Here is a 15,586-nt window from a genome sequence, read left to right as displayed (position 1 = left end):
TCTGTGATAGATCTGGATGCCTTCAACGAAAATGTCTTTGGCCCAAGAATGACTGCTCACAGTTCTTCACCATTCTGCTTCCCTTTTCTCCATCTTCGTGAACTGTCTTTAAAAACCCCACTGCTCAGATCAAGCTTTTAGTCATGTGCCCTAAAACCTTATCCATAACTGCTCCAATAAAGGAGAGAAATTCCCCAGAAAATTAGTGAATGGAGGAATGTTGCATATGAGTGAGGCCGATTTATAAAAAAAAAAAATCATCTCAGTAATAGCAATGTGGTCATAAAGCTTGATTGACATGAAAAACATCCAGTCCACTTCATTTGTCTGGCTTTTGTGCTGTGATTATGTCATCACAGACACCAATCTCCCATCTGTTGAAGACATCTACATGAGGTACTACCTCAAGAAAGCATCCAATATCATAAAGTAGCCCCATCACTCTGGTCACATCCTCTTCTCACTGCTACCTCCTGACAGAAGATCATTCTCCGGTCCTCCGTGCAAAACATGTAGCTACACAATCAGATATAAAACACATGCAGACAAACAAGGCATATGTCAGACAAGTATTCATATATATAAATAAAATTTTATTTTGTAGATATGACTTAGATGGTTAGTGTGAGCAGTTCCTTTGGTCATTCACCATTCTCATTGCCTGCGGCAAGAAGCTGATTTCTCAGCCTTGTGGTGCTGTCTCTAATACTCCTGCATCTCTTATGGGAGGAGCTGAAAGATACTGAGTGATGGGTTGTAGGGGTCCTCAATGATTTGATCCCGGTAGATCACATTGATCCTCTCTGACACTCTTATGGTCCTGTGGATTGACCTCTGATCCATTTCTCTGCATACTGTGACACAGCCAGACAGAATGCTCTTGATATAGCTCCTATAGAAGGTTGACATAATGGTGCCTGGTAGCCTTTCCTGCTTCAATCTTCTCAGGAAGTGCAGTCACTGTTGCATCTTCCTGATAAGTGAAGGGATGTGTGTCTATGATGGGTCACTAGTTCAGTGGACTCTGAGGAACTTGGTGCTCTCTACTCTCTCCACCGTAGATTTGTTGATGTGTAGTGGAGGGCAGTCATTCCTGGTCCTCCTGATATCCACGATCATCTCCTTAATCTTGTCCATGTTGAAACTCAGGTTGTTAATCTCACACTATAGCTTGGGATTTTCCACCTCTTCTCTGAAGTACAACTCAGCATTGTTGCTGATGAGGCCGACTACTATTGTATCATATGCAAACCTGTTGACACTGTTGGAGCTGGATCTGGCGATGGAGTCATGGGTCAGCCAGTAGCACACAGTCCTGAAGTGTGCCAGTGTTCAACATGACGGTGTTTGACATTCTTCTACTGACCCGAACAAACTGGTATTTAACTTTGAAAGTCCAGTAAGTCCCAGTGAGGACAAATGCTCCACCAGCCTCTGGGGAATGATCGTATTCAACGCCAAGCTGAAGTTGATGAACAGCAGCCTGGCGTATGAGGCGTCGTTCTTCGGTGGGCCAGGATGTAGAGAAGAGACAAAGCTATAGCATCGTCAATGCGATGGGTTTTTTTATATAGGCAAATTAAAATGGATCCAACATCTCTGGGAGGTGTGCTTTGATGTGTTCCATCACCAAACACTCAAAGCATTTCATAATGGTGGAGGTCAGTGCCACAGGGCAGTAGTCATTGAGGCTTGTTATTGAAATCCTCTTTGGTACTGGAATGATGGTGGCTGTTTTGAAACCTAAGGGGATGATGGACTGCTGCAGTGAGGTGTTGAAGATGCCTGAAACCCAAGGACCAGCAACTCTAGGTTCAAGAATAGTTTTTCCCCAACAGCTACCAGACTCTTGAACCTCCCCTAGCACCCTAACCATGAACAACTCTGGGACCACCAAAAGATCTGTCTGCAAGATTGAAACATCACTCTAAACTAAATGCCACTGTGAATATTTATTTATCTGCTGTCTTTTCTGTCTCATGGTACATTGCAACATAATTTATACCATTGAGTTTGGTGTATCTTATGTGTGGCTGCAGCAAGTAGAAAATTTGGTACATCTGTACATTATATTTATGTTTCTTGTATTCATATTTGTATATAGTCTTAGAACCATAGAATTGTACATTTAATTGCACAAACAGGTGGCGCAGAACAAACCATAGAACACTACACCACAGAAACAGGCCTTTCAGACCATCTAATCTGTGCAAACTATTATTTTACCTCGTTCTGATGACCTGCATTCGGACCATATGCCTCCACACCCCTCCCATCCATGTACCTGACAGGATTTTTCTCAAGTATCAAATTTAGCTCACATTCACCACTTCAGCTGAAGTTCGTTCCCCATTCTTCTTGGAATGGTTCATCCTGAAGTGACTACACTACCTTAAATATAAGAGAAGCTGTTTTTCTTCAGGTTATTTCAAATTCCTCTTTACTACTATGCAAGGATGCTATATGTGGCTTGCCTCAATTGGGAACATGTGGACAAGCAACTCTCTCAGCTTGTGTTTTTCTATGTTCCACAGGAAATTGTAAGGAGTTGCTTTAAGGCACTTTGCCCTCTTTCTCACTGTTCACTGAAGCCATTCCTCACTTTGTTGGATCTAAGAATAATCTTCATGCCCAGAATCTACTGTCTTCTGAATCAGAATCATGAGTCCACATTTCACCATTTTATGGCACAGCAGGTTGGGGCCCTGGATTGGCTGAGGATAAAATAAAAACATCTCTAGCCAGAACAAATATCTTTAAATAAAGCATTATCCATTAAGCATTGAAAATACGTTAATTTTATAATGTGCAGAGATTAATGTTTTATTTTATCCTTGGTTGGCAGAAGAAGAAACTGTGAGCCTCTTTGCATGAGCCTGCAATCCCAGATCCTTCAGTGTTATCAGGAAAATCCTCGGCTCTCTCTGAAGTGCTCAGACTTTGCCAAGGAGTACCGACGTTGCGTCAGAGACACACAAAAGGTATGAGTTTGAAAATGATCTCTTTCATGGTTAACTATGTTCTCACATTAAAATTCAGCCGTATTGTTTGCCTGCCTTGCTAATTAGTCAAACTTGCAGGTATTCAGTATCTTTTCAGATAACTGATATATGGGCCTGCCAGTCTGTTACTTGTAGCTAAACAAATAGTGCTAGTGTATGCGATTTAGGTTGCCCTGCTACAGGAAGATGTTATTCTGCTGGAATTGGTGAAGAAAAGATTCACAAGGATCTGGAGGGCTGGAATATTTAGGAGAGACAAGAAGAGGCAAGGACTTTTTTTCCCCCAAGTGTGGAAAAAGGCTGGGGAGTGACCTTACTGAACCAGGTGAAGACCCAAGAACTAATATTGGAGAAAAAAGCCTCAAGATTTGGGGAAGGATATTTAAGGCAGAGATGAGGAGGAACTGCTTCTCCAGGAGAGTAGTGAATTTGTGGAATTCTCTGCCCAATAAAGGAGTAGAGGTCACCTTATGAAATATGTTTAAGGCACATTAGGTAGCTTTGTGAACGTTAGGGGAACAAAGGTTATGGGGAATGAACAAGTGGGTAGAGCTGAGTCCATCATCTTACTGAATGACAGAGCAGGGTTGACGAGCCAGATGGCCAACTCCTTATATTTCTTATGAACAGTGGTATATAAAATGAATAGTATAAATATAATAAGATAAATAGTCATCATCTTTACCCCAAGATAGAAGAGTTTAAAATTAGAGGGCATGGATTTAAAATGAGAGGGAAAGATTTCAAAGGGACCTGAGGGACAACTTTCTCACACAGAGGGTAGTGAGTGCATAGAATTGATGCACCATCAACTCGAACGCCTGTTGTTGAGAAACCAATAGGCTTTTAAAATCACTTGAGAACACTAGCACACCCACACTGTTCGACTGTCCTGCACTGAGGAGGGGACTACGGAACAGTCACCTTTATATAGGAGCCTGTGGGGAGGGGTCACAGGTACAATAAGCCAATAGCTGTGCCTATTTAAACAATTATACATAACAGACGAAACTGTAGAGGTGGCTACAATTAGGACATTAAAAATAATGAGGCAGCTCACTTTAGATAGAGATATGACATCTTATTTTAAATTTCAAATGTCAAAGAGACTTTAAGAGAAATTAAGCAGAGACTTAGAATATCTTTAAAGCAGAATTAGTTTATTGTTTCAGTAGGCAGGAACCTGGAATGCACGTTGCATTGAGATCAGCTGTGATCTTGAGACACAAGGGGAGACTGCAGGTGCTGAAATATGGAGTTAAAAAATCAAACTGCTGGTGGAACTCAGTAGGTTGAGCAGCATCCGTGGGAGAAAATGAACAGGAGCCCTTCATCAAGACTAAAGAAGGGTTTTGGCCCAAAACGTCAACCGCTGATGCTGCTCGGTCCGGTGAGTTCCTCTCGCAGATTATGTTTTGGAGCCATGATCTTATTGACTAGCAGAACACCGTTGAGGGGCTGAATGGTTTAATTGTGATCCCTCATTTGTATGTTTATGTGTACTTTAAAATTCATAGCAGTATGAAATATTTATCTAATGAATGAAATGTAAAATTGTCCTTTTATGTTGAGAGCAGTATAATCGCACACAATTAAAAGCACAACCTCATGCACCAGGCATAATACTTTCAGAGGTTTTATTGTACAACAAAAATTGTTCACAAACACCTAACATTCATATTAGCTTACTGATCTCTAATTGTGGAGGAGCAGGAAACGGTAAATCATTGATAGTAAATGTTGGATTGCTGTGTCAATCATTCATGCGCATTCTCCAGGATATATCAGATTTCCTCCAATGTGTTCTGATATCTTTACAGTTATTCACAAATTTGGGACATTGTTTTTAATTAGTGATTATAATGCCATATCTGAAGTAATTAAGCATAACTGATTTTCTTGCTGTGGTGTTAATCTCTATTATTCCAATGTATCGGGGGCTGTTCCTTTTTTAACCAACTGAAGGATCTTAAGACATGCATTTGTGACTCTCCCATCACTGAGACTCAAGGGAATTAAATTTTGTGTCATAAAAAGATTAGTAAAGTTAAGTATTTTATTACACAACTGAGATGAGTCGAGCCTAAAAACTAATATAGGCAGAGTGATAAAAACGAGCTAAGTGCAAAAGTATGAGTTCATTTTTGACATCAGTCTGCAGTTTGTGGGCTTGTTTCTTGTTAGGATCCATGGGAATTTTTCAGATGCTCCCCAATTCATTTGACTTCACAGCCACAGCTCAGTGCAGATTTCTGAGCCAAGCTATAAGATGATTTAACCAGAAGTCCTTTTCAATGGATCAGATTCTGGAGATACATTGTTAATTTTATCTTTAATCAATTGCTAGGTATAGATTCACCACACTGGCGGTGCAGAGCTGCACACAGTGGAATCTATCCCCCCCGCCCCCCCCCCTACTTATCCACTGAATATTTTCAAACCACAATCATCTATGAGAATAAAAAATGTTGGAAATACTCAGCGAGTCAGGCAGCATCAGTGAAATTAGAAACGGTTCAGCTTTTAAAGTCAAGGACCATTCATCAGGTTTTCAGTTATCTAGTGTGCTCATGTAGAGTTCATCTATTGTTGGCAAGAATTACGATTCTCATTCCCTGGCCCCCTTCCCCATGCTCTCCCTGGATAACCTGACTCCTGACACATCTTTTGTTAACAGCCCACCACTCACCTGATCTCCCTTTAACTCGTGCAACAGAATAGAGGCGAAATAATAACCCCATTTGCACACTAATTTTATTTAAATACAACACAGTAGAAGCTGATTCCAGCCATTGAAACCAGGACTGCCCACTCACGCCAATTAACATTTTTGGAGGGTGGGAGGAAACCGGAGCACCCAGGGAACACCCACACAGATCATGGGGAGAAGGTATAAACTGACAGGCAGCAGCAGTTGCAAACCCATATTACTGGCAGTTTAATAACAAGAAAGCTAGTTTCATTGGCTTGGTCAGTGTAAAGTGTCCTGCACTGATACAGCAATGCAATAATGATGAAGCAACCGTTTTAGTGATTAGTGATAAGCATGGGTCAAGACCCCATGGAGAAGGGTCACAGAGTGATTGTTGCATGGAATGATGCCATTTGGCCCACTATCTCTCTGTAAAGCAATCTGTTTGGTCCCATTCTTCTGTTCTATCCCCATTGCCTTGCAAGTGTATTTCCCTTGGGTGGTTAGCTGATGTCCTTTCGAAAGCTTTGATAATCTCTACTTCCGCATAGAGAGAGAATGACTTCTAGATTGTTGACATTTGCTGTGGAAAAACAGTTGTTACACACACTTTTCTATAAATGTTGTCCAAAACTTTACACAGTGAACCTTAGTTCTTGTACCATCAGCTAATGAACCAATAATCATTGTCAAATCTCTCTCAATGTCCTTCACACCAAGGAGAACAACGCCAATTTCTCCAACTTAACTTTGCAACTAACATCCCTCAACCTTGGAATATCTCCACTTCCCTCACAAGAACCTTCACATCCTTCCAAATATTTGCTGACTAAAAATGGACACAGTTCTCTATTTCAAGTTCAAGGCTTTTTTTTATAATTTGATTGTTCAAATACCACCTGACAAAACCACATCTCTCCAGACCATGGAGCATGCACATGAACACACAATGCACAGTCCATAAAGATGACAGGAATAATCAAAATAAATATATCTGAACATTTGGGATGATTTGCACAGTTACATGGTACTGTTCATCAGTCTCACAGGCTGTGGGAAGAAGCTATTACCCAGTCTGTCAGTCCTGAGTTTGAAACTCCAGTACCACCTTCATTATGGTAGCGGGTTAAAGATACTGTGTACTGGATGGAAAGGATTCTCAATAATTCCTTGAGCCCTATTTAGGCAGAACTCCCAGTAAATATTGTCTATAGAAGAAAGGGAGACCCCAATGATCTTCTTGGCTGTTTTAATAACATAACATAACAATTACAGCACGGAAACAGGCCATTAGGCCCTTCTAGTCCGCACCGAACCAAACACCCCTCTCTAGTCCCACCTCCCTGTACAATGCCCATAACCCTCCATCTTCTTCTCATCCATATACCTGTCCAACCTTTTCTTAAATAATACAATTGACTCCGCCGCCACTATTTCTCCCGGAAGCTCATTCCACACGGCTACCACTCTCTGAGTAAAGAAGTTCCCCCTCATGTTACCTCTAAACCTCTGCCCCTTAATTCTTAACTCGTGTCCTCTTGTTTTAATCTTTCCTCCTCTTATGAACTTCTATGTTGACTTCCGGTCTGATGTTTTGCAACTACCAGATGACAATGATGTCGCCAGGTTAGATATTCTCAATTATGCTCCTGTAAAAGGTTGTCAACCTTGCTCTCCATAGGAAGTGTTGATACTGCTGCACCTTCCTGACTAATGAGGAGGTGTTATGGGTCCACGATAGGTCGTCCTTTATATCCAAGCCAAGGAACTTTGTTCTCTGCACTCTCTCCAAATGGATGTGTTGATGTGTAGTGGAGAATGGCCGACCTTAATCCTGCTGAAGTCCACAATCATTCCCTTTGTCTTGTCCACGGTGAGATTTAGGTTGTTGTTCTTGTGCCATTTTATGAACCTTTCAACCTCCTCTCTGCAATACCACTCATCAATGTTGCCAATTTATGACCTAACCACTTGGCTGTTGTACATTTATCTCCAAAATCCCAGTACTTTGCTAGTTGCTCTCTCAAATCCTCCTCCCACCTTCAAAGATTGATCCAAAAGAATCTCCAGGATTCCCTGTCCTGCACACACTTTGGAAGTGCTCCTTTAATCTGCATAGCCTCTTGTCATCCCTTCTGTCTGTATTCATTTCCATTTGCAACTGGCTCACTTATTCTACCAGTCTATCTGTGGCCAGTTGCAATTGATCAGTATCATCCTCTCTCTTTGCCTTATCTCCAAATTTGATATCTATGGCAAATTTTGAAAATTCATTCTGTACTGCAATATCACCAACCCCTTCAAAAGATAATGGCGACATCCCACTACATCATAAGCAGAACACTCCACACTATGGAGGAAATCTACGTGGAATGATGCTGTCTGAGAGCAGCAGAAGTCATCAAAGATCTACACCACTCAGGTCTCACTCTGTCGTCATTGCAGTCATCAGGAAATGGGTAAAGGTGCCGCAAGACTAGTACCACCAGGTTCAGCAACAGTTGCTACCCCTCCGCCATCAGACTCCTCAAGAACAAACTCAATCAGTAAGGACTCTTTCTTTGCACATTATTTATTATTGAATATTTATTTTCTGCATCGCAGTTTGTTTGCATGACCTTCTTGCTTACATTTTTCTCTTTTGCATACATATTTTTTCTTGAGTGCAGTTTTTTTTGCAAAACCAATAAAGAGAAATTCTGACTGGCCCGCAGGAAAAAGAATCCCAGGGCTGTATGTGATGTCGTGTATGTACTCTGACAGTAAATGTGAAATTTGATATTTGAACCTGATATCCTTCTCCAAGGGATTTGATTTTGCTAATCAGCCTTTGATGTGGTTATTTGTCCAACACTTTTAAAATCCATATCTATTATAACATTTACTGCAAAACAGATGTGGACAAGTGTGGCCACACCCAACCAACTATTCAGGGTTTTTCCCAACCAAAAGCCCTAGGTGAACAATGATATCTGAAATCTGCTGAGAGCCAGATGACAGAGTTTTTTTCAGTCCAGGGATCTAAATCAATATAGAAAATGCAGGTATGACCTGCAAAAAGCTATCTCACAGGTGAAGGGGAGATTCTGGATGAAAATGGAAAAAAAAACAAGGGACACCCAACAGCTGTGGCAGGGCCTAAATGCTATAATTTGCTGCAAAACTAAATCTGGTGAAGTAGCAGATGGCAAAGCTTTCCCAGAGGAACTCAATGCCTTCTACGTCTGAATTGATGACAGTAACAGCAAAGAACCACCCCTCCACACCCCCACGTCCCCTGATTATCCCATCCTGTCACTATCTGAGGATGATGTGTATGCTGCCTTCATGAGACTGAATATAAGGAAAGCATCTGACCCCAATGGACGACTATTAAAAATCTGTGCTGACAAATATACCAATGTATTCTCACTCTAGCAAGCTGCGGTACCCATCTGTTTCAAACCGGCATCAATCATACCAGTGCCCAAGAAGAGTATATAAACTTGCCTTAATGACTATCAACTAGTAGCACTTAGATCAACAGTGATGATGTGTTCTGTAAGGCTGGTTTTGAAGCATATTATTTCCTGTCTGAATGATGACGTGGCTATGTTCCTATCGAAGGAACAGGTCTACGATGGATGCCATCTCACTGGCTCTACACAAACCCCTGGAACATTCATCAGGATGCTCTTTATTGGCTACAATTCAACATTTAACACCATCATCCCCTCAAAGTTGATCAGAAAAAAACAATACCTGGGAGGTAAAACCCCACTGTGTAATTGGATCATGGATTTCCTCACCTCCAAACCACAACCAGAGAAGATTGGTAACAACATCTCCTCCACAATCTCCATCAGTAACAGAACCACAGGACTGTGTTCTTAGCCCTTGGTTCTACTCACTTTACACCTACAATTGTGTGGCTCTATATGACATTAACTCTATCTACAAATTTGTTGATGATACCAGGAAGGAAATTGAAAACTTGGCTGAATGGTGCACCAACAACAACCTTGCACTCAATGTCACCAAAACTAAGGAACTGATTGTTGACTTCATGAAGGGAAAGCCAGATATATACAGTCCAGTGATCATTGGGGGATCAAAGGTGAAGAGGGTGAGCAAATTTAAGTACTTGGGAGACACTATCTCAGAGGACCTTTCCTGGACCCAACACACTAATGTCATCATGAAGAAAGCAAGTCAGTGCTTTGACTTCCTCACGAGTTTGCAGAGGTTTGGTATGACACCAGAAATCCTGGCAAATTCCTACAGATGTGTGGTGGAAAGTGTGCTGACTGGCTGCATCATGGTCTGGTATGGGGACACCAATACTTTTGCGTGTAAAGCCCTCCAAAAGGTAGTGGATACAGATCAGGACATGACAGATAAAACCCTCCCCACTATCGAAAACATCTACAGGGAACACTGCCATCATAGAGCAGCAACAATCATCAAGGATCCACACCACCCAGCACACACTCTGTTCTCGCTACTGCCATCAGGAAAGAGGTAAAGGTGCCACAAGTCTTACACCACCAGGTTCAGGAACAGCTGCTCCCCCTCCACCATCGGACTCCTCAACAACAAACTCAACCAGGGACTCATTTAAGGGCTCTTACTTGTGCACTTTATTGATTTTTTTTTAAATTTCTCTCTGTATTGCAGTCAGTTTGTTTACATTCATTATCTGTACACAGTTTTTATTTGTTTACATGTATGCATTATGTACAATTTTTTGCAACAAATAATTGGCAATTTTGCCTCGCCTGCAGGAAAAAGAATCTCAGGGTTGTTCGTAATGTCATGTATGTAACTCTGACAATAAATCAGAGATCTGAAGTGTCTCTGTTACTCATCAAAATTCAATTAAGTGAGTCAACCAAGATCTTCCTTTTTTTTCATTCATTCCAGGATCATGCCTCAGCAGGTTATACCATAAATTAATTGCCCTTGAGAAGATGGTGGGGAGCTGCCTGCTTGAAGCACTGCAGTACTTGAGATGGAATTATTCCCACATTGCTATTGGGGATGTAATTCCAGGGTTTTGCTGCAGAAATATATTTCCAAGTCAGGATGGTGTGTGGCTTAGACGGCAACTTTTTGGCGGTTTTCCCTATGCTTTTGATGTTCTTGACTTTCTTGCTAGCAGAGGTGGTAGGTTCGGACAGTGCTGCTCAAGCAATTGATGATTTTCTATAGTGCATCTTGTAGATGGTACAAACTGCTGCCACTGTGTGTCGGTAGAGGAGTAGGTAAATGGTTGTGGATGGGGTCCCTAACAAGCATGCTGTTTTGTCCCGTATGGTGTTTTGAGGGCTGTTGAAGCTGCACTTATGCAGGCAAATGGAGAATATTTAATCACATGCTGATGGATAGGTTTTGGAGCTTAGGAAATGAGTTACTGTCCGCAGGATTCCCAGCCTCTAACCTCCTCTTGTAGCTACATTGTGTATGTGGCTACTCCTGTTCAGTTTCTGGACAGTGGTAACCTCTCAGAATATTAATAGTGGGGTGTTTAGAGATTGTAATGTTGAATATCAGGGTTTTCTCTTGTTGGATATCATTATGGCCTGACCCTTGTGTTACTTGGCACCTATCAGCCCATATCTGGATATTGCCCCGGTATTGCGGTGTTTAGATATGGTCTGCTTTATCATTTGAGCAGAGGTGTTGAACATTGTGCAATCATCAAACATCCTCACTCTGAGAGATTTTAGATGATGGAATCAGGAGAAAAACAAACAGCGGATTGATTGGACTGTATCTGTGGGAGAAAAGGAATTGAAGAGTTCCTTCAGCGGATTGTCTTTAATACCTGTTCTTTCTTTCTTTTCTTTGACTTGGCTTCGCAGACGAAGATTTATGGAGGGGTAATGTCCACGTCAGCTGCAGGCTCGTTTGTGGCTGACAAGTCCGATGCGGGACAGGCAGACACAGTTGCAGCGGATGCAAGGGAAAATTGGTTGGTTGGGGTTGGGTGTTGGGTTTTTCCTCCTTTGTCTTTTGTACCTGTAAAACCTCATTAAACAATGTGTCCTGGCCAACAGTGGTGACGCTATGGCCAAGAAAGTGCACTAGCGCCACGCTTCCTCAGAAACCGAAGAAAATTTGTCATATCTCTGGTACCTCTAACCAATTTTTATAGATGGACATAGAAAGTACCTCTCTGAATTATTCACAGCTAGGTATGGGAGCTGCTGTGCCCAAGAACCAACAAAGTTGTGAACACAACTCAGCCATCACACAAACTAACCTCCCCTCCATTGACCCTGTCTAATACTTCCCACTGCCTCGGAAAATCAGAGAACATTTTAAAGGATTCATCCCACCCAGATCACACGTTGAATAGTGCCACCACAACAATCTTGCACTCAACGTTAGCAAAACTAAGGAACTGATTGATGACTTCAGGAGAAGTAAAGCAGGAGAATGTGAACCATTTCTCATTGATGGGACAGCAGGAGCGAGTGATAAGAACTTCAAATTGCCGGGCATCAGCACCTCTGAAAATCTGTCCTGGGATTTGCGTGCCTATGCAATCACAACAAAGGCTCATCAGTGGCTATACTTCATGAGGAGTTTGAGATTTGGTATGTCACCAAAAACTCTTGCATATTTCTACAGGTGTACCATGGAGAGCTTTCTGACTGATTGCATCACTGTCTGGTATGGAGGTGCCAATGCACAGGACAAGAAAAGACTACAGAGATTTGGGAACTCGACCAGTGCCATCATGGACATTATTACTCACTCCATTGAGCACATCTACAAGAGATGGTATCTTAAGAAAGCACCCTCTATTCTCAAGGACCCTCATCACCCAGGCCCTATCCATCACACTACTACCATCAGAGAGGAGGTAGTGACCTGAAAACTACACCAAGTGATACAAAAACAGTTCTTCCTCTCTGCCATCAAATTTCTGAATGGACAGTGAACTACAGACAATGCCTCACTTCTTTTCTTGCACTAATTTATTTACTTTTAAACTGTAAATTCTAGCACCTGCGATGCTGCTGCAAAACATCAAATTTCATGACATGTTCCTGACAATAAATTCTGATTCTAATTCTGAGTCATGTGGGTATAATTGGGTGGTGAGGGCTTGTTCACCAGGACTTGTTACTGTGCTGTATCTCAAATAAAAATATAAAATAACAAAAATAAGAACGATCTGTTAACCTGTTAGATGTGAAATATTGCATATAAACCTTCCTAATGTCTGTTCCCTATATAAATCTCTAATTTCTCTAGATGCTTGCCTCATTCTTAAACTATTGTCTCCTGCAGAAATCACACTACAGGTATCTCATACCTCCAGCTTGCCTTTTAGAGAAAATGTTCTACTTGATTTAACCTCCCAATTCTATCTTGCAATCTTCATTTCACATCCTTTCCAAAAGCGAGCAGTCCCCCCAGGTGAAATAAAAAGGCAAAAATATAGGAAGTACCTCCGATCAGGCAGCGTAGGGGGAGAGAGAAACAGAGCTAACATTTTACATTTCACCATAAAAAGTCAAGAACTTGAATTATTCACTGAATCGCCACAAATTCTGCCTGACCTGTTGAGTATTTTCAGCATTATCTTTAAATAACTCTGATTTCCAGCATTTGCAGTAATTTTATCTTTTCAAGTGAATTTTGTCCATTTCCTTGGAGCAAGCACATTTCAGTCATGGCAAAAACCATAACCTGCTGGAGGAACTATGTTTTGGGTCGGAACTCTTCATTGATGTTACTCGACCCATTGAGTCCCTCCAGCAGATTGTTTGATGCTCCAGTGTCTAGTGTGACTCCAGGATTCCACCAGACATTAGGATCTCTTCAGAACATCATCAAAATGCTGTCTTGATATGAAACACACAAAGTTCTTTAACAGGAGAGTCTGAGTAGGTGTCAAAAATTAGTGGAAATTACCTCCCCATGTGAACCTCACAACAGACCATTTGAGCAGTGGGGGAAGCATGGGATTCCCTCTTGTTTCTGTCTTGGCCAGAGGGAATTCCACCAGAATGCTCGCACCTCAGTGATCGTTCACATAAGCTCGTTCCTGTCTACATGTCCAAAGCACTGTTTTTATATTTACTCGTGCTGTCAGGTGATGAAGACTGGACTACTTTTAATTTCAAATACTATGTAAAGGAACTCTAGAGGGACTCCCTGTTAGATGAATAGGATATCATATTTAGTAGCTGTACAGTCCTTAGCCCCATTATCTAGTACGGCACTAAACCAGTTTGTTTGTTATCCCTTGATGACGCTTCAGGCATGTTCCTTGAGTTCCTCCCCATAAAGGAAGCAACAATTAACACATTTGCTTTAACTCCCTCTTAGTGAAATTGCCTCAGCTGATGTACAAAGGGAGAAGAGTTCAAAGGGAATATTTTGAATGCAAAACACCTCCATGAATGAAAAATGTTTGAAATAAGTTTGAAAAGTATCTGTCCTTGACTTTTACACTTTGTCACATGCACCCCTTCCCTCTCCAGTACAGATTCAGCTTTGTCTTCGCCTGTACCTGATTAGGATAACTACAAAGTACACAGACATTGATACCAGCTGAGAATTGCTGTCTTTTCATTTGGCATGAAGTCCTGAACTCAGGAATCTCCATACAGATCCCAGGGCTGATAGAAACATCCACTGATGCAGATGAAAGATGCCCAAGAAGGACACACTGATGTTGTCTCCAAAGGATGTGTTCCCATTTTTGTTGAGATTTAAACAGAACATGTTTGCACTTGATGTCCAGATCAAACTAAAATTCTGCTGGTTGCACATGATTGATATCTCTCCATCCCTTTCATATACATGTGTCTATCAATAAGCCTCTTAAGTGCTACTACTGTATCTGCTTCCAGCACTACTCCTGACAGTCCATTCCAGGCACCCACCACTCTATGTAAAATATTTGCCCCGCACATCTCCTCCTCTTCACACTTGTTCTCTAGTGTGGAATCCTTTTATCTTGGGGAAAAGATTATGTCTATCCAATCAATGCCTCTCATAATTTTATAAACCTCTATCAGGTTGTCCCTCAACCTGAAGATTTGTTCCTTCTACTTGCAGACACATGAATATGCCAGGTCAATTCTTGCTGGCAATTGTTTGCAGCTTTGAACAGAACAATCATTTAAGCCACTTAAAAGTCATTTTTAATTCATTCATTCACTCACATGACTACTGTTGGTTGTTTATTGTTCATCTCTTATTGACTCTGAACTAAGGAAACAGTTTGGAATCAACCATAAGGAGTCATACATGGATCAGACTGCATAAAGTATTCCTTCCTTTTATGACCATAGTCGAGTAGAGCAACACACAAAATGCTGGAGGAACTCATCAGGTCAGGCAAAATCCACGGAAGACATTAGATGTCAACATTTCAGGCTGAAACACCACATCAGGAATAGGAAAAAAAAGGAGAGAAGACTAAATGCACACAAGTTTGTCAGTGAATGCAGGTAGGAGATAAAAGTAAGAAGCTAAGAAGTGATTGGAGGATGAAGCCAGGGGCCTGAGGAAGATGCACTCCAATAGGAGGATATAAAGGAAGAGGATGGGGAGTTGGAGGAAGGAAGGTGTGGATGAGGGGCAGGTAGAGAGGGCAGGGAGGGGAAAGAACATGAAGAAGAGAAATGAGGCCAGAGAGAAAAGGAGAAAAAAAGGAGGGGGGTATAGAAAAAAACAAGGAGGGAGGTTTCTGGAAATTGGAGGTCAATATTGATGTCTTCTGTTCCAGATTGCCACGGTGGAATGGAAGGTGTTGTTCCTCCAATTTACACTTGGTCTCTACTTGGCAGTACATGTGGGAATGGAAGTAGAATTCAAGTGTTTGGCCACTGGGAGGTCCTTGCTATTGCAACAGACAAAGAGGAGAGCAGATTCACAAGTGGTGCCT

The 15,586-nt window shown here is 41.5% G+C and overlaps 1 protein-coding gene across 5 annotated transcripts in view; it reads left to right on the top strand.

Annotated features, from left to right (window-relative positions):
- Positions 1 to 15,586, top strand: part of LOC138763362 (MICOS complex subunit mic25-like) — a 680,065-nt gene that overhangs the window by 513,109 nt on the left and 151,370 nt on the right. For 4 of the 5 annotated variants that reach the window (XM_069937360.1, XM_069937363.1, XM_069937361.1 and 1 more), the window contains exon 7: positions 2,846 to 2,981. In XM_069937360.1, coding sequence (XP_069793461.1) covers positions 2,846 to 2,981 — 136 coding nt within the window. Of the gene's footprint in view, positions 1 to 2,845; positions 2,982 to 14,174; positions 14,346 to 15,586 lie in introns of those variants that run through there. The other variant, XM_069937362.1, reaches the window with a different exon arrangement.

This window comes from Narcine bancroftii, chromosome 5 (assembly GCF_036971445.1).
Source record: "Narcine bancroftii isolate sNarBan1 chromosome 5, sNarBan1.hap1, whole genome shotgun sequence".
Classification (NCBI taxonomy): domain Eukaryota; kingdom Metazoa; phylum Chordata; class Chondrichthyes; order Torpediniformes; family Narcinidae; genus Narcine; species Narcine bancroftii.
The sequence above is the reverse complement of the archived record's forward strand: the minus strand, read 5'-3'. Positions and strand labels throughout refer to the sequence as shown.